This window comes from Crocuta crocuta, unplaced genomic scaffold (genome assembly GCF_008692635.1).
Source record: "Crocuta crocuta isolate KB4526 unplaced genomic scaffold, BGI_CrCroc_1.0 scaffold334, whole genome shotgun sequence".
In the NCBI taxonomy this organism is placed as follows: domain Eukaryota; kingdom Metazoa; phylum Chordata; class Mammalia; order Carnivora; family Hyaenidae; genus Crocuta; species Crocuta crocuta.
Window position 1 is genome coordinate 5,619,983 of NW_027533260.1, and position 19,086 is coordinate 5,639,068.

A 19,086-nucleotide genomic window follows, 5' to 3' on the forward strand; every position below is an offset into this window, starting at 1 on the left:
GGGCTAAAAGGAGCAAAAATAAGCTTGCGTGTGTAGAAGACATTTTGGGGCATCTACCTAGCTTACAAGACAAAACCTGCCCCCGTTCTTGGAGCAGCGAGCCCCCACAGACAGGGCGCAGCCCCTTGAACTCTGTGTGTATAAAGCATCCGGGCCCCACCCCCACACAGGAAGGGGATCGAGGTTGACACCTGGCCTGAGTGAGTCCATCGGAGGCCCTTCTCCAGGGTCTTCAGGACCAAAGCCAAGGGATTCTGTGGATTGGAGGCCATGGGATGGTGTCTTTCCCTCAGTGGGTAGAGAAGCATTGAGTGCCCATCCGCAGAGAGAGAACTGAGGCTAATGTACCTGGAGAAGAGGACTGCAGGGGGTGAAGGCTGGGGGCCGAGAAGGTTCCAGCAACATTCCTGCTTTCTCTTTCTTTTTAATTAATTAATTAATTAAATGCTTATTTATTTTTTGAAAGAGAGACAGAGCACAAGCTGGGGAAGAGCAAAGAGAGAGGGAGACACAGAAACCCTCTGAAGACTTAAGCCACGCAGGCACCCCTCTCTCTTTTTTTTAATGTTTATTTATATTTGGGGGGGCGGGGTAGAGAATCTGAAGCAGGTTCCAGGCTCCGAGCTGTCAGCACAGAGCCTGACACAGGGCTCGAACTCATGAACTACAAGATCATGATCTGAGATGAAGTTGGCCGCTTAACCAACTGAGCCACCTAGGCACCCCTATTTTTTTGTTAAAAAGTTTTAAAAATATTTATTCATTTTCAAGAGACAGAGCACATGCTGGTGGAGGGGGGCAGAGGGAGAGGGAGACAGAAAATCTGAAGCAGGCTATAGGCTCCAAGCTGTCAGCACAGAGCCCAACACGGGGCTTGAACCCCTAAACCATGAGATTGTGACCTGAGCCCAAGTCAGGTGCCTAACTGACTGAGCCACCCAGGCGCTCCAAGGACGTGCCATTCTTAATCTTGACCCTAAGAGGAATTGCCCGCTGCTGTCACCCCTGGAACCCTGCCTCTGTCATGTGAACAAGCTTGGGTCTGCCTGCTACAGGATGATATACGATGTGGAGGACAGGTTAGTTGTCCTGGACAACTGTCCTGGTCCAGACAGCCCCTGGGTGACTGTCACCTCACCTCAGAAGTGGAAGTGGGCCCAGCAGAGACCAGGAGACCTGCCCAGCTTAGCCCAGCCCAAAATGACAACCCTCAGCATTGTAAGCTAAATCCATGGCTGTTGTTTCAAGCCATTAAGTTTCAGCAGGGGGAGTAGTTTGTTACACAGCAAGTGCTAACTGCTACACCCTTGGATTTCTTTGGGGGGGTCTTCTTGGATACTTATATTAAATTTGTCCTTTTTTAAATGTTTATTTATCTTTGAGAGAGAGAGAGAGAGAGATCATGAGTGGGGAGGGGCAGAGAGAGAGGGAAACACAGAATTCGAAACAGGCTCCAGGCTCTGAGCTGTCAGCACAGATCCCAGCGCGAGGCTTGAACTCACGAACTATGAGATTACGACCTGTGCCGAAGTCAGATGCTCAATCGACCGAGCCACCCAGGCGCCCCTTGTCCTTTTTTTTATTGAGCCACTTACGTGAGCATCTTTTGCTTACAGCCCACGAATTTTAGGAAGTACAGGCTACTTGTGTAGGTAGCTTCCAGGGATTTGGTGAGCTGGGCAGATGGGATGCTGGTGGTTGGAGAGGAGAGGAAAGCAGTCCCTGGGACTCTCACCAAGATGAGAACATCCCACAGGCAAATGATCAGGAGGGAGGAGGTCTAGTCTGGAGCCTCCAGTAACTTCATCTTTTCCGCAGCGCCAGGATGCTCTTGCTGCCCTTCCTGACATCCCCTCTGAGGCTGACAGACAGGTGCCCACTTCAGCAGCACATCCGGAGTCTTTGTCGGTTATTCCTACAATGGAGAGTGAGAATTCATCATCATCATCATCATCATCATCATCATCATCATCATCATCATCACCACCTCCACCACCATCAATATGGCTGACGTTTATTGAAGGTTGCCCGTGCGCCAGGCACGATTTTCAGTGCTCTGCCTCTACTGCCTCGTGTAGTCCACACACTTCCCCCCTGAGGTAGGTATTACCACTGTCCTTGTTTTCCGGATGGGGCAGGAGGGGGTGAGAGAACTCACTCAAAGTTCCACAAGCTAGTGAAGGGCAGAGCTGGGAGGCACCCAAGTAGCCTGGCTTCGGGGCCCGTGGCCTCAGCTGCAAACACAGGGGTGGCTTGTGCCCGTGGCGGGGGCGGTAGACGAGTGTGGGGCTTCCCCTCCGTCCACACCCCTCTTTCCCGAGGGCTGCCCCTCCCCACCGAGAGGACAGCAGGCTTGTCCTCAGACCTCATGTCTAAGGCCAGAGCTGTTTGGAAGAAGCTGATTCCTCTGGCTGACGTCAGCATTCGTCTGTTTTCACAGGTCTTGGCCAAAATGGTGGGGGGGGCGGGGTGGAAGGGAGGGGCGGCAGACAGGAAGTGACGACTCCTGTCCACCCACAGAGGCAGGGACTGGATTTCTCAATCTTCCCCTCTGAGAACATGGTTTTGGACTTGGATCTGGGTCTGGTGCAGGGTCAGCTGTCTGTCAGGTGCGCGTCCTTGGGCAGGTTGAAGAGTTTCTCTGAGCTTTGGTTTACTCGTTTGGAAGATAAGGCCAAGAATGTACCCACCCCCCGGAGAAGCGGGGACCTGGAGGCTCCTGGTGCTTACCCAGGGCCCGGGAAGTTGTAGCTGCCCCAGGGATGAGCACGATGCAGGGGGTTCAGACAGCAGCCTGCCCACCCCCTAACCCCCTGCACGGGACCCACGGACTAGAGACCTGGCCCCAGGCTCTCCCAGCTGATCCACAAGGCCTCTGCAAACCCCGTCACCTTGCAGTCCACAGGCTACGGAGGCTGGTGTTGTTACGGAGGGGAAAAGAGGCAGCGTAGGAGAGGGGCGAGGACTGGGAGTGAGGCAGGGTTCCGGGTTCGAATCCCTCCTCTCCAGCTGCGGGGCCTGGGCCCAGTCACTCCTCTCTGGGCCTGGGTTTCCTCTTGGACAAAAACAAGCTCCTTTTTCCTATCCGTCACCCCCAACCCCATCTGCCGAGCTCTTGTGGAAATTAAATAGAATAATGTTCAGCAAGCACATGATCGTAAGACATCGTAACATTAGAATCACAGCTAAAACATAGAGGGTTAACATGCAAGTCAGATGTAGGTCAGATCCTGTCCTTCCGCTCGGAACCGTCCATTGCTCTCATGTCACTCAGAGCAAAAGCCAAGTCCTTACATGGCCCACAAGACCTTAGACTGTCCACCCCCACCCTCCTTTCCCTCTCTGATCTCACACCCTGTGTCTCTTTCCTCACACCACTTCAGCCACATAGGCCTCTTTGCTGTTGCGGGAACGTGCCAGGCAAGTTGTGCCTCAGGGCCTTTGCACCGGCTGTTTTCCCTGCTGGGTGTGCGATTTGGCCAGACATCCACTGACCCCTCCCTCCTTTGCTCAGATGTCACTTCACTGACTTAGTTAAATTGTGCCCCGCCCCCACCCTGGCCTTACTTCCGGGCCTTACTCCCCTGCTCAGTGCTCAGTTGCTCAGTATCCAACCCGCTGTCTATGGTGTACCTGTCCTCACGTGAACTGCTGGTGTCCCTGACTACGGGCCACGCTCATGGGGCAGGGGCTTCCTGCCACGACTCCCACGGTTGCCCCAGTGCCTGGAAGAGTGAGCAATCGGTGCGCACAGAGGGAACAGACGTGGCGCTTACCACAGAGCCCAGGCCCAAACACTAGCTGGTTCAGTCCTCACAACAGACCCATGAGGCGGGGGCTACTGTTATCACCCCCTCCCCCATTTTGCAGATGGGCAAACCAAGGCGCAGACAGGGGGAGTGGCTTGCCCATGGCTTAACTGCGGGTAAGCAGCGGGCTGGGATTCGAATCTTTGTCCGTCTCTTCGTGCCCTGGGTGTCACCTGGGGCAGGTGCGGTGGGGGTCAGTGTCCTCTGAGTCTCCAGCTTCCTGGGATGAGACTATTGGTGGGGCTTCTGTCCCACTGCAGAGTGAGCTCTGTGTCTCGTGGGGGCCGAGTGGACATCGGGCGGGGGGCAGGGGGGAAGGGCAGGGCACACCTTAGGCTCTGGACGATGGTGAAGCCCACACCTCCTATCAGCATCGCGGCCCCCACATTTGAAGCCACGAGGAGGGCGACGGCGGCTCCTCCGGTCACGGACAGAACGGGGTCTGGCTCGATGGGCTCAGCGTCTGTGGGTTCCACGTTGTCTTCTGGGGACCAAGAAGGGGTGAGGCTGGAGGAGCCATCCTTCCTCCACACCCCTGCCTCCCACCATTTCACCCCCTGAGCGTGTCTTCCATCTACCCCACTNCTTGCTGTGGCTTCCCAGGACCAGGGCGCAAGCATCTCTCATCGTGGCCTCCGAGGCCAGTCAGCTGGCGAGCCTCACCTCTCCCTACCCTCCACCTTTATAACCCAGTCTCACTGGACTCTGCTCGGTTTTCTAAGCTCACCTCTCTCGCCTACTTCCAGGCCTTTGTGCCCCCAGAATGGAATTCACGCTATTCCACCCCCCACCCCCACCTTGGCCTGGATGATTCCTCTGTATCCTAGTAGCAGCTCAGATGTCCCCTCCTCCAGGAAGCCCTCCCTGATGCCCTTGCTGGGTCAGGTGCCCCCTTGGGTCCCACATCCCTTGGCTTCCCCCAGCACAGCCTTGCCCACTCTGGCCACTACTATTTGTGGACAGGTCTGTCCCCCATTCGAACATTACTGTTTGGGGCCAGGGCCAGGGCTGTCTTTGTCACAGAACATCCCCAGCACCACCCAGCACAGGCTGGTCACGTAGTAGGTGGGCCAGTAAACATCTCCTGAATAGCTGATGAATGAGTAAAGGGGGGACTTGGAAGCACCATCATTCTCAGTGGGTGTATCAGAGTCACCAGCTGCTAGAAGGTGAAACTTTTTTTCCCTCCCAACAAATCACCTCAAAACCAAATCCTGAAGCTCCTACTGGACCCTGGCTGTGAATAGGTTGCAGCTCACTGGGACCCCGCCAAGCCAGGCTTTCAGCACCCCCACCCTTTCCGTGCTCTGGACCTTTGTGCATGTGGTTCCTGAGGCCCAAATTCCTCCCCTGCTTCTCCGCTGACCAGTTCCTCCGTGTCATTCTAGCTCACCCCAAGCCGCTTCTCCTCCGTGCATAAGCACGTGAAAAATAATATTCATGAGGATAGCTGCTATTTAAAGCACCTGCTTTTTTTTTCTTTTTGTAAAGTAGGCACCACGCCCAGGGTGGGGCTTGAACTCATGACTCCAAGATTAAGAGTCACATGCTCCAGGGACTGAGCCTGCAAGGCTCGAAAGCACCTCTCTCTAACAGGTATTCTGATGGCCTCATTCACACAATTTCTGCTCCTTCAAACAGTCTTGCAGAGGCTGCCACTGTCACCCCGTGATACACAGGGGCTAAGAGAGACTCAGAGAAGTCACTTCTCCTAAGTCACCTGGCCAGGAAGGCGGGGGCAGGAATTGAACCCAGATTTGACAAGCTACTCAACCGCTTTCCAGATCCCAGCGAGCTGTTTCTGTTATTGGTACCCGGGGCCCTGTGGTAATAGTTACAAAACTAATAATACGATGTTGCTACTTGTAGCGATGACATTAGCTCAGGTTTCCTGGGCGCTCACTAGAGTTCAGTAGCCCTGGGCACTATTACTTNAGAGCCCGACACGGGGCTCAAACCCACGAACCGCGAGATCATGACCTAAGCGAAAGTCGGACGCTTAACCGACTAAGCCACCCAGGCGCCCCTGGGCACTATTATCTTGAGCTGTTCACCTCCTTCCTCACTGAATGCTCACAAGGAAGCTTTGGGGTGGTCACAATATTTTCTCCATTTGCAGGTGAGGACACTGAGGCACAGAGACATCAAGGCACTGGTCCAGAGTCACACAGCTAGAAGAGAGTGAGCCAGGATTCCAATTCCAAAGCCCACGCTCAGAACCGCTCGTGATCACCTGCATTTTTTTCACAGGTGGGTGCCGAGACCCAGGGAGGTCACGTTCACCCAGCTAGCCAACCACTTGAGCCAGGGCCCAGATGGCTGGCCCCAGATCCTCAGCTGAGCTTTTTGTTAGAGCTCATCTCTTTCTTCTATAAAATGGGCTAAGAATCCCCAGTCTGCTGGGCAGAAGGAAGGACAGGATGACATCTTGGCTACCAAGGGGTCTCAGAGTGGACAGCTCTGTAGGTGGCCCGGAGAGCTGACCACAGACCGGCAAGGATGCAGAAGTCTGGCGTGGGGCTGGGGGACTCACGCGGCAGCGGGAGCGAGAGCGTCACGGGTGTGGAGGCGTACTGCCCCTGGCTGTTCTTGGCGATGCACATGTAGGTGCCCAGATGCTCCAAGGACACGCTCCGGATGATCAGCATACTCCCGGTGTCATAGGGCTTCCCCTGGAAGGTCCAGTGCAGCACGGGTTTGGGGGTGATGTAAGAAGCCAAACACTCCAGGACCACCGAGTAGTTGAGGTCGCTCTGGATAACGCCATTGGCGGCACTGGGGAACGTCAGCAGCATCACCCCATTGGAGCTGGCTGTGTAAACAGAGAGCGAGGCCACATGGATGGGGACCGCTCAAAGAGGCAGAGCACGTCTTTTGTCCACCATGGAGGCATTCATTCATTCACTCATTCATTCATTCACTCATTCATTCATTCACTCATTCATTCANCCCCTCCCCCAGCCCCTCCCCCTCACCACTTCCAACCCCCCTGCATCTGCTGCCTGAGCGCTTTCCCTGTGGCTGCAAAGCCTTTTCCTCCCAAGGAGAAAGCAGGCCAGTGTTTTGGGAAATGGATACTTCCTGGGCAGCCTTGCTAACACAGGCCGGTGTATAAATATCCCAGCTCTCCCTCCCTCAGATGGCCCCCGGCCAAGAAGCTGGGAGGAGTGGCTGCCTTCTGGACTCTTGCCAGCAGAGTGCGTGGAATTGGCTGAGGCGTTAGAGAGAGGGAAAGACAGGAGTCAAGGAAGCCTCCAAGGCCTGCGGCCCGTGGCTACTGGAAGTTGCTCTTTGCAGACACGAGGCATATATAATCTGCACGATAGTTTTCCTTCCATGTTTTCTTTTTCAGGTTAAAGACTTGAGGTCCAGGGGTTCTCAGGCCCGGCCTACATGGTCAGAGAGAGAGGCACAGCTCATATTTAAAGCCGGGAAGTCTGATGTCATGGTGAGTCCTGGGAGCCTCCACACTGAGCTGCTTTCCAATTTCAGTGCAAGATGAGAAAGTGAAAAGAAGTTCAGCTCAACTAAAGAACTCATGGAAGGCTTCCTGGAGGAGGCGGTGTCTGAGCAGGAGGAGAAAGAGCCTGTCGTCGGGTGTAGAAATGAGAATCAGCGTAACAGCCGCTTGGATGTGGTTCTTCCCAGGAGCCAAACACCATTCTGAACACGCGCTAAGTCATGGCGGGTTATACGGTGAGTGAAACCTGGCCAGGCTTGGGTGAAATCCTTTAGAAACTTGTAGTCAGCCTTTGAAAGGTGACGTGAAATATAATAGAAAATATCAGAATGCATTACTCACGGCAATAGTTGTTGTATGGTTTTTTTTTTTTAATTTTAACATTTATTTATTTTTGAGAGACAGAGAGAGACAAATCATGAGCAGGGGAGGGTCAGAGAGAGAGGGAGACACAGAATCCAAAGCAGGCTCTAGGCTCTGAGCTGTCAGCACAGAGCCCGATGCGGGGCTCGAACCCACAAACTGTGAGATCATGACCTAAGCTGAAGTCAGATGCTTAACCGATTGAGCCACCCAGGCGCCCCTGCCGTTACTCCATTTCACAGGTGAGGACACTGACAGACACAGATGGGAAGTCACTTTTCAAGGACACGCGGCTGGTAAGTGGGAAGCCTGCTTCGGATCCTTTCTCTTTCTTCCTCTCTATCTGCCCCTCCTCTGCTCGTGCTGTCTCTGTCTCTCTCCAAACAAATAAATAGACTTAAAAAAAGAAGAAGATCTGGCCTTCAAATCACAGAAATGCAGATGGATGAGCAGAGGCAGCCTTTACATTTTCTGGGGGGAGGTCCAAATCCATCCACACAGAGGTGGGTTCCCAGCGGGATGTTGGTAGGCCGGGGAAGCATGTGGAAGGAGATAAACTCCAGCATCACGGAGAGTCACGTAGAATCCCAGCTTGGCCTTTTGCTTCTGGGTGACCACAGGCTATTGACATCACCTCTCTAGGCTTCAGTCCCCAGCCTGTGCAACAGGGCCGGTGCTCAGAGCATTTGCTTCCTTGGGTGGCTGTGAAATCCCCCGTGTTTGGTAGGTAGTGAATTCTCAGTAGCTTGGAGCCCGTCCTTCCTGCCTTTTTGGCTTTCACTCCGGGGGCCTCTCTGCAGGAGCACATCCCAGCTCAGGGGGTCCTTCCCCTGGGGAGCCCCACCTGCCTCCCAGGCTGGCTTCTCACACCTCCGTGCCTACGAGCCCAGCCTCACCCAGGAGACGAAGGCACCAAAAAAGGACTTGATGCCGGCATAACAATCAGCATTGGTGAGTGCTTTGCTGAGTGGAAGTCTGAGGTCCCTTGTGAGGCCTTACAAGGCCCTGCACGGTCATCCCCAGGGGCCGCCAGCTCGCTCTGCCTCCCCCGGCCTCACACGGCCTGCACCCTCTCCACGGCTCTGCTCCTGATTCCTCACGCTTTCCGGGTCACTCTTGACCCCTCCAGCCTTGCCCGTGCTGTTCTGGCTGCCTGAGAACTCGGTCCCTCTTGGGCCCCACTCACCCTTGTCCGGAATCTGCTCTGTCACACTCCTGCGTCCTCTGCCAGCTTCTGGCACTGTGTCTTCAGCTGTGATCAGGTCGCCGTGGGTGTCCAGCGTCTCCCGGCCGGCGCTGTGGCCGGACCCCGGGAGGCCCTCGGGGGGGAAGATCATAGTTTCCGGCCAGGTCTTGTGTTTCCGGAGCCAAGAAGTGGAGAGGAGGCCATTGAGGCTCCCAGGGACAGGCAGGCGGGCGCTGGCCCCTGCGGTCAAGGGGTCTGGAGATGCAGAGGAAGACGGCTCCAGGGAGACAGAGCAGGTGCAGGAGGTCATCAGGATACCTTGGAGGAGGCGGGAAGAGAAAGGAGGGAGCAGAGGGAGCAAATGAGATCGAGGGCGAGACGCCGCCCTTGCAGGTAAGCCTTCCTGGGCGGCGACGGTGAGCGGGGCACCCTGAGAGTTACTGCGATGATGACAGAAATGATGTAGAAATAAAAGAGAACGTTCACTGAGCACCTCCTATAAGCCAGATGCCGTTCTTAGCACTGAACGCGTATCACCTTACTTCTTCTTTCCATCGGCCCCTGCGAAGCGCGTACCACTCAGGGTAACGGGCACATCCGCTCTCTCGCCTTCTCTGCCCTGCTCTGCTTCCCGAAAGGCTGACTTCTCGGAGCTGCGTCATCAGGTCCCCTTGTCTTTTGCTTCTGGTTGGCTTCTGCCAGTGCGAGGGACGGCTCCCTCCCTGGTCCGTCAACAAGGGGGGGCTGTGCTCCCCTACCAAAGCTGCTGTTGGGGGGCTCCGTTTATAGGCTACTCTCTTTGTTTTTTGTTTTTGTTGTTGTTTTTTTTTTTAACTTACTTCTGAGATAGAGAGAGCGTGAGCAGGGGAGGGTCAGAGAGAGCGGGAGACACAGAATCTGAAACAGGCTCCAGGCTCCGAGCTGTCAGCACAGAGCCCGATGCGGGGCTCGAACCCACGAACTGTGAGATCATGACCTGAGCCGAAGTCGGACGCCTAACCGACTGAGCCACCCAGGCGCCCCTATAGGCCACTCTCTTTGGGTCCTGGGGTCCGCTGTTCTCCGTATGGCGTCTAGCACAGAGGAGGTAACAGCTTCTGCTGTGGCCAGCCTCTGGGCACTGCATGGTCCCAGGTGTGTCTGCTATGCCCGCCTATACCCCTGCAAACAGTCCCTTTATCAATCTCCCCTCCACCTATGACTCCTTTTGAGTAGACCATTTTCCCGCCTCAACCCTGAGTGACACAACTTTTACATCCCCAGTAGGGAGGAGGAAGCAGGAGCACAGAGACTTGAAGACCACTGTCCAGGATGCCCCGGTGAACAGCAGAGCTGTGATCCACAGCTCGGCACTCAACATTCTTCTTCTTCTTCTTTTTTTTTTTTTTTAATTTTTTTAAATGTTTTATTTATTTCTAGGAGAGAGAGAGAGACAGCGTGAGCAGGGGAGGGTCAGAGAGGGAGGGAGTCACAGACCGAAACAGGCTCCAGGCTCTGAGCTGGCAGTCAGCACAGAGCCCGACGCGGGGCTCGAACCCATGAACCGCGAGATCATGACCTAAGCGAAAGTCGGACGCTCAACCGACTAAGCCACCCAGGCGCCCCTCAACATTCTTCTTCTTAATGCTTATTTATTTTTGAGAGAGAGAGAGAAAGTGGGGGGAAGGGGCAGAGAAAGAGAGAAACAGAGGATCTGAAGCGGCCTCTGTGCCGACTGCAGAGAGCCGGATGTGGGGCTCAAACTCATGAACTGTGAGATCATGACCTAAGTCGAAGTCAGATGTTTAATGGACTGAGCCACCCGGGCGCACTAGTAGTCAAAATTCTGTCAGTAAACTAGACTAGTGAGTGTCCCTCCTCCCCGCCCCCATCACCAGTTGCTTTCACTTCCTTTAAAGTTCTGTGTTGCTTAATGCTTGGAGTGGAATTCTTGGTCTGGCTCCAACCCTAAGCACCTAGCCGCTCCACTCTTCTGCCTCTCACTGGAGTGGTGGCCATTGCAGTAAGAAGGCAAGGTCCAGTTGGGGTACCCGGGTGGCTTGGTTAAGCATCCTGCTTTGGCTCAGGTCATGATCTCGAAGTTCCTGGGTTCGAGCCCCATGTCGGGCTCTATGCTGACAGCCCGGAGCCTGCTTCGGAATCTGTGTCTCCCTCTTTCTCACTGCCCCTCCCCAATTCGTGCTCTGCCTCTCTCTGTCTCTCAGAAATAAATAAATGTTATTAAAAAAAAAAAAAAGAATTGGGCTGCCAGTGTGCAAATCCCAAAACTTATTAGCTCTGGTGACCTTGGGAAAATTCCTTATCCTCTCTGAGCCTCCATTTTCTTATCTATAAAATGGGAATGATAACATCTCCAGTGATTTTCAACTGGGGATGAATTCATTCCCCAGGGGACACTGGAAACGTGTAGAAATCTTTTTGGGTGTCACGGCCTGGGGTGGGTGGGGTGCTTGCTGCTGGCATCCAGCCAGGAGAGGCCGAGGACGGCTCTAAAAGTCCTACGACACTCAGGGCAGCCCTGAGCAGAAGGAATCATTGGGCCCAAAATGTGAGTAGTGCCGAAGCTGAGAAACCCTGATCTGATGCCTGCAAAGCGCTTAGAACAGTATATGAACAAGGTGATTGCAGAATCAATGCCTGACTTTATAATTATCACTATCAATTTTTTTGCTTCCACAATTGCCGGTACTTGGTATCCTGCAAATATACCTTTTAAAGATAAAAAAAAAAAAATCAATATGGGGCACCTGGGGGGCTCAGCCCGTTAAGCGTCTGACTTCAGCTCAGGTCATGATCTCACAGTTTGTGAGTTCGAGCCCCGCGTCGGGCTCTGTGCTGACAGCTCAGTGCCTGGAGCCTGCTTCGGATTCTGTGTCTCCCTCTCTCTCTCTGCTCCTCTTCAACTCTCTGCTCTGTCTCTCAACAATAAATATATGTTAAAAAAAATTGAAAAAGCACTATAATAAGCGATAACCTTTTAAGGCTCAGAATTGCCCACTTACAGAACAAATGTGAAAACATCCGCTCTCTTCTGGAATGAAAAGTGGTGGCAAGGGGGTAATGATCCCCCTGGGCAGCATCACCCGAAGCAAACATTGCTGGAAGCAGGTGTGAGAGGTCAGCCGCAGGGGGTGAGGTGGCCCAGTGCCAGGGGCTGTGCCAGGTTCTCCCAGCCATTTCCTCGGGCAGGGAAACTGAGGCACTGTAAGCTGGAGTCTCAGATCCAAGGTCATAAGTGGCGAGCTGGGAGTTGTCCCACCACAGCGCCTTATGGGTGAGTGGGTGGGCTTACTGCCCCCTTCATACCTCCACTGATTTCATCTGTGAGTCGGCCGCTGGTAGGACTTTTCTATTCCCCTGCTCATAAGCCTTCTGTGGCTCCCCAGTGCCCTCATGTCGGACACAGTGCAGGTACACTCGCCTGGCCCCCTCCTACATCTCCACGCCCCTCTCACCATCTTCCCTCATTCCCTGCATCAGACAGACTGAACTCCAGGCAGGGGCTTTGGCCTCCAGGAGCGCTGGTCTCCTTTTGTAGAATACTGTTCCTCCCAATTCTTTATCTAGCTGTGGTTCCAGTTTCAGCTCAGGTTCCCTCTTCTGGAGCCTTCCCTGACCCTCAGGTGTGCTTGGCAATAGATGCTACAATGTTTGGGCAAGGACCTTAATAGATGAAGTGAGGTCTTGCTCTTTGCTGCAAAGCGACAGGAATAAAATGTTCTCTACCCAAGGATCTAGGTGTCACTTTTCCTTCCTCCCTTCCTCCCTTCCTTTTTCTTGTTTTAATGTTTACTTATTTTTGAGAGACAGAGCGTGAGCAGGGGAGGGGCAGAGTGAGAGGGAGACACAGAATCTGAAACAGGCTCCAGGCTCTGAGCTAGCTGTCAGCACAGAGCCCGACGTGGGGCTTGAACCCATGAACCGTGAGATCATGACCTGAGCTGAAGTTGGATGCTTAACCGACTGAGCCACCCAGGCTCCCCTACACACACACATATATTTTAAGCTTGCCAGATGAAGGATGGAATGTCAGAGCTGGAACCATAGAGATGATTCCAGAACTCTTACTTTATAGGAGCGTGGTTATTCGACTCAGGGACATTCCCTGAATGTGTACATGCATACACACCCCAGATGTTATACCCCATGATCTCAGAATCTCTGCGGAGGTCCCAGAGGCCGAGAACAAACGAGCAGGTGCCGAGCACCCCCATTCCCAGCGAAGGTCCAGCTAACAGGGGCTGCCTGTCACTCTGCCCCCGCCGGGCTGTGGGAAGGGAGACCCCAAGAGGAGGTGGCTCAGGGTGAGGCTTTGTGGGGAGAGCTGAGAATGAACTGTGAGTTCCCCCCCCAGGGGGGAGGGGAGGGCCGGGCCTTTCTCCCTCCCCAGGCCGATTGAAGGCAGCTCCAAGGGAAGATTCTGGAGCTGGAGATGCGTCTCCTGGCATTAGAGAGAACTTAGACCTCTAAGTCTCCAGATAAGGGAGGCGGTGGAAGGGACCCGTGGGCAGAGGCCATAGAGGCTGGAGTGGAAATGACCCACGCTGTCAACCAAGGTGTGACAACCAAGGCATCTTTGTGTTTCGCATGAGCCAGTGATAGATGCTTCCACGGGGAAATGGCTGAAGGCTGTCTGGCAAAGACTCTCATAAGAGAGGGCTCCTGATGGCCGATCTTGGCAGACAGAGGCTAGAGGGAGCCAGGAGGTGGCAGGCAGCCTCCAGTGGGTCCACTCAATGGCGTCACCCCACATGACAAGGGTCTCAAAGCACCCCCCACCCAGCCAGGTCCAAGTGGGGGTGCCTCAAGCATACAGCAGGATTTGTCTCCATCTTTCAGCCATGGTCTCTTCCTTGCCTTCCTCCCCTCTGCCCATGACCCTAGGGGCTGGGGAAGCCACAGACCAGAACTCCGGGTGAGGAGGAAGGACACAAAGAGACACAGGCGTGAGGCCCAACCTCACTGCAGTCTGACATGGACCTGAGCCGGGGATGGGGCGAGGCTTTAAACAGGGTGCAGGCGGGGCGCCTGGGGGGCTCAGTTGGTGGAGCGTCCGAATTCGGCTCAGGTCAGGATCTCACAGTTTGTGGGTCCGAGCCCCGCATTGGACTCTGTGCTGACGGCTCAGAGCCTGGAGCCTGCTTTGGATTCTGTGTCTCCCTCTCTCTCTGCCCCTCCCTTGCTCATGCTCTGTCTCTCTCTCTCTCTCAAAAATAAAACATTAAAAACAACAACAACAACAACCAGGGTGCAATTTGCGGTTTTGAAACAACATAGAACCAGACCTTTCAAGACCTGGAAAAGGAGGCAGTTCCTTCACTCTCTTTGGAAAGTGTGGTCTTGGAAGTCAGACCATCTGGGCTCAAAATCCTCCCTCCGCCACTTGCAAGCTGCGTGGCCTGGGGAAGGCATATAACCTCTCTGTGCCTCAGTTTCCCCCGCTATGAAATGGGGATCATGTCGCCCTTGCCTCACAGGGTTAAGAATGAAATGTTACCACATGAAAGCGCTCAGAACAGGCCGGCATGCAGGAGAACTCAGTCACGTGACCTCTTTATGATGATTGTCATTTGATTATTTTATTTATTCTTCTTAAAAATTTTAAAAATGTTTTATTTATTTCTAGGAGAGAGAGAGGCAGCGTGAGCAGGGGAGGGTCAGAGAGAGGGGGAGTCACAGACTGAAACAGGCTCCAGGCTCTGAGCTGGCAGTCAGCACAGCGCCCGACGCGGGGCTCGAACCCACGAACCGCGAGATCATGACCTAAGCGAAAGTCGGACGCTTAACCGACTAAGCCACCCAGGCGCCCCTCATTTGATTATTTTAAAAATTATTATTAGATGTAGCTAGCAGGCATGAGCGGAGTGTTCTGGTGAAAAAGGGCGGGGTGGTTGTCCTTGATTCTGATTCTACCCTGACCAGCCGGCCATCTTGGGCAAGTAATTCATTTCCTCTCTGGGGCTCACTTTCCTCCTTTTTTTTTAAATCTAGTTTTTTAAATGTTTATTTACTTTTGAGAGAGAGAAAACACAAGTGGGGGAGGGGCAGAGAGAGAGGGAGAGAGGGAGTCCCAAGCAGGCTCCACGCTGTCAGTGGAGAGCCTCATGGGGGCGCAAACTCACAAACCCTGAGATGGTGAGATCTGACCAGAGCTGAAATCAGGAGTTGGACGCTTAACGGACTGCGCCAGCCAGGCGCCCCTCACTTTCCTCCTTTGTAAAAAGGGTACGTGGCACAGCCTCTTGGGGATTTCGGGAGCTGCTGTGCATTTCCCCAGGGACCAGAGTCAGAGCTGAGTGCAGGTGACTCTGACTTGGACAGACACTCTCCCTGTCCCCAGCCCTTGGGTGAAGCCACCCGTCTCTCACGCACCTGTTAGAAGCAGCCTCTTCCAGGGAGGGCTGTGGCCGGGGCCGGCGTCCAGGAGACACCCCATGCCGCCTTCTGTCCAGCGGCCGCAGCCGCGAGGTCTCCCTGGCCGAGTGGGGCCTCCCTAGACGGGCACGGTCAACTAATCAGCCTTGGCCCCGCCCCCGCCCTGGCCACGTCCCCGCCCCCTTCCCTGCGCTCCTGCCTTGGGCTGGGAATTCACTTCTCAGACCCCCGCTCTCTCATCTCTAGCACTGGGTTAGTGGTAGAGGTGGGTGGGGAGCAGGCAGGGACAGGATTCTGGGAGAAGGGGCTCTGGGGTTCTGCTCCCCCCCTTCCTACCCCCCTCCCCTTCCAGCCCTGGGAGAACGATGAAGACGGAGGGTGGGGCAGGACTGTCCTGCCTCTGTTACTTTACATCAGAGAAGAGGAATGGCCAAAGGTCATCAGGTAAGAGGCAGCGGTAAGGCGGGGGGCCGCCTCTTGCTGGCCTCCTGACTTTGCTCCAGACTCCGTCTCTGAGCCTCTACTCTTCTCCTCTGTAAAATGGGGATGTTTGTTGGTCATCAAGGGGCCTCTGGACATCAGATACTCTGCAGAGTGCCTAGTGTATAGTAGTTGTTCAACGAATTGGCAGTAGCTATTGAAATAATGCTGAGTCTTGCTGTTGGTATCCAGGATGTCCTGGGGACATGCTCGGAAGCCTTTTCTAAGGGCCTTGCTCTACTGTCTCCTGAATTTTGGATTCTGGAAGGATAAGCCACAAAAGCTCCTTTCTCTCAAGTTTTTGATCCATTCTTCCCTCCTTAACAATTGTATTGTTCAAACTAATAGCTGGTGTTTACTGAACACCTCCCGGGCACAGCACTTGCCCTTTAATTAATTAATTGAGTGCTCACAGCAACCTTGACGGGTCAGTATGACCGTCCCCATTTTCCAGTGGCGCACAGAGGCTAAGTCATTCACCCAGCCCCACACAGCTATTCACAATGGCAGCTGTCAGTTCTTGGAGGGAGCCGCCTCGGGGCCTTAGCACTTGCTGCTCTCTTTCCTTAGCACCTTACACAGATCATTTCATGTCTGACTGTATCTTATTGTTCCCGTCTCAGATCAGATATCAACCCCTCAAAAGGGCCTCCACCCCTTGCCAGCCAGGCGCACCGTTTTATTTTCTTTCCAATATTTGTCCACTTGTTTATTACCTGTGTCCTCTCTCCCACACTTTCCTCTCCAGAATCTCAGAAGGGTAGGGGTTTTGTCCGAATTGTGGCTGGCTGTGTCCACAGTGTCTAGAACAGTGCCTGGCATATCATGGATCCTCAATAATTTTTTTAAAGTGAATGAATGAATGAATGAATGAACGAGTGAATGAGTGCAATGGGTGCATTGGAATTTGAACTCAGATCTGACTCAGCAGCTCATGCCTTTCCCTCTCAGGGAGGTCCAGTTCTATCCTGGGGCAAAGTTCAACTCACAAATCTTTAAAAATAGTCATGATCAAGTGACTTGGTTATATCTTTATTGGCATTAGCCATACTGCCTTTTTTATGATTTTTGCGAAGGCCCCTGCTGGGGTGATTAGCCAGGCCAGGGGGGCTACCAGTGGGTGATAAACAACACAGCTAATAGTCATCTGTGGATGATGAGTCTGTGGTTTCAGCGTGTCGGGATTTCGGGGTACCAGCTCCTGGAGTTTCCTTTGGAAACCTGCCTTCCGCTGGTTCCAGAGCAAGGGAGCCCAGGTCTGGCCAATCAGAGCACCTCTTCCTCCCACCACAGTGACTGGGGGAGGGCTGGACACATGACTGAAGCATAACCAATAAGTAGAAGGAGGAGGAGAGAAGAAGGAGAAGAAAAGTGGCAATTCACCTTTATGGAATTTCTCTACCCAGAGCCCCAGTCTGAGAAACACTTAGCCAAACCCAAATTGAGGGACATTCTACAAAATAGCCTGCCGAGAAATTGTCACAAAAGAGACTCAGGAGATGTGAAAACTAAATGCGGTGTGGGATCCGGGGCTGGATCCTGGAACAGAAGAAGGACATTAGTGGAAAAGTTGGTGAAATCTGAATAATGTCTAATGTTAAAAAAAAAAAAGTCCCACTTGGAGGAAACAGTCATGACAATTTCTAGCATTTAGGGAGAACTTGACTCTGAGTGGGGCGCAGTACAGCAGCTGTTGCCCTTCTCCTGGTACAGAGGAGGAAAGCGAGGCACAGAGAGCAGAGCTGACTTATCCGGGGCCATGCAGTGGTAGATGACTGGGCGGACCCAGGCGCTGGTTCTGGAGTCCGTGATCTTAAGCATTATATGCACCAATCTTTTGCTCACTTGGGCCTCCTAACATCCATGGGTGTTAAATATTGTTTCCATTTCTTCCCACAGGGAAACAGAGATATAACTGATGTGGTTAAACACATTGTCCAAACTCTTGTAAGTTACACTTCCTTACTTCCTCCGGTCCTTGGACAATGAGCTTCCTGAGACACAGGTCAGGTCCCTTTCCCTGGCTGCTTGAGCCCTTGGAACATCGTTCATTTCTCCTGTTGTGTGCGCGCGTGTGTGAGCTTGTGCGCATGCGCGCACCCATGTACACGGGCTAAGTGTGTTGGAGGGGAGCCGTAAAGCATCATTTTATTAATAACAGGATAAATAGCCAGTGCTGGGTGGCGGTGGACAAAACCAAATTGTAAAAGGCAGCTGGAAGGCCAAAAGCCCCTCCTGTCAGGCCAGGAGATAGGTTTGGTTTTTGGGGTGGGGGGGGGAGTCTTACTTCACATGTTTCATGTTTCCGTGGAAGGACTGATCGGAGGCAAACCCAGCTCCCCCCACCCCCCGGGGGGTGGGGTTGGAAGTATCTGCCTACCTTTAGGTTGTCACGACGCCTGAGGACAGAACAGTGTTGATGTTTAGGGAACCAAACAGCCTGCTGGGATATGCAGGGAATATCCTTTACGGCAGAGATTCGCGTTGCCTAAAACGCCAGTAGCGCCCCAGTTAGAAACCTGGAGTTGGCATAAGGCCCTGGCTTTTGTCCCCACTTCCCTGTTAGACTGATGAGTCTGACAGAGAAAATAGAGCATGTGTGGCTCAGACCCTCTCCTTCTGTGTTTTTTTTTTTTAAGTTTTTTAATATTCATTTATTTTTGAGAGACAGAGAGACAGACCATGAGTGGGGAGGGGCAGAGAGAAAGGGAGACTCGGAATTTGAAGCAGGCTCTAGGCTCTGAGCTGTCAGCACAGAGTCCGACGCGGGGCTTGAACCCACGACCTCTGAGATCATGACCTGAGCTGAAGTCTGAGCCACCCAGGTGCCCCTCTTCCTCTGTTTTTGGCTCTGTCTGTCTCCAGAAATTGTCCAATTTGGTCTGTCATCCCCTGCCACCACCTCTGTGATAAAGGGCCTACCAGAAGTAAGATTATATGGAAGAGAAATGAGTGGTGCCCACACCCCCTTTTTCATAGTTACAGAAGTTTTAGCTGGGCACATGGTTGCCTGGAGTAAAGACTACATTTCCCAGCCTCCCTTGCAGCAAGTGTGGTCCTGAGACCAGGTTCTGGTCCTTGAGATGTGAGCATTAGTGCAGTTTGGGGTCATGCCTTGAAAGGAATGGGGCCTTCCTTTCTTATTTTCCCTTTTTTCAGCTAGAGCGGGGACATGGTGGGGTGGCATCTTGGGCCATGGGGACAAACACAACACCATAGGGATGACCAAGAACAGGACGCAGGAGCCCAGGCTCTAACACCTTCACAGAGCTGAGCTGGGCTGGGCTGTAATTAAAGCAATTCTTATTTCGAATCTGTCACACACAGCCACATTCACAGCCTCAGGTAAGCTGTTCAATTTAAAGGAGCAGAAAGGAGGGGGAGGTGATGGCCAACCCGCCAGGCCACCCAGC

The 19,086-nt window shown here is 53.4% G+C and overlaps 1 protein-coding gene and 2 long non-coding RNA genes across 3 annotated transcripts; 1 reads left to right on the forward strand and 2 right to left on the reverse strand.

The window, feature by feature from the left end:
* Positions 1 to 1,563: 1,563 nt before the first annotated feature.
* Positions 1,564 to 2,273, reverse strand: LOC144217692 (uncharacterized). The gene is made up of 2 exons (XR_013330933.1): positions 2,159 to 2,273; positions 1,564 to 1,915 (listed from the first exon to the last, which is right to left on the reverse strand). It is a non-coding gene; the product is annotated as an uncharacterized LOC144217692 (long non-coding RNA).
* A 1,096-nt stretch (positions 2,274 to 3,369) lies between these two features.
* Positions 3,370 to 15,254, reverse strand: IGSF23 (immunoglobulin superfamily member 23). The gene is made up of 5 exons (XM_077747222.1): positions 15,191 to 15,254; positions 8,819 to 9,136; positions 6,343 to 6,621; positions 4,140 to 4,290; positions 3,370 to 3,400 (listed from the first exon to the last, which is right to left on the reverse strand). The coding sequence occupies exons 1-5, from the start codon at positions 15,252 to 15,254 to the stop codon at positions 3,370 to 3,372; spliced, it is 843 nt and encodes a 280-aa protein (XP_077603348.1).
* LOC144217693 (uncharacterized) lies at positions 7,282 to 8,647 on the forward strand. Its single transcript, XR_013330934.1, has 3 exons — positions 7,282 to 7,505; positions 7,875 to 7,928; positions 8,433 to 8,647. It is a non-coding gene; the product is annotated as an uncharacterized LOC144217693 (long non-coding RNA).
* Positions 15,255 to 19,086: the final 3,832 nt, after the last annotated feature.

Bases quoted from the DNA above. Each gene is read 5' to 3' on its own strand.
- IGSF23 (XM_077747222.1), bottom strand. From the start codon at position 15,254: ATGGGGTGTCTCCTGGACGCCGGCCCCGGCCACAGCCCTCCCTGGAAG. The intron at 6,622-8,818 runs GTGAGTGGGGCC...CTGTTTACACAG, and splicing joins AGAGCAGATTCCGGACAAGG to CCAGCTCCAATGGGGTGATG. The intron at 3,401-4,139 runs GTGTGCCCTGCC...TTCCCGCAACAG, and splicing joins ACCATCGTCCAGAGCCTAAG to CAAAGAGGCCTATGTGGCTG.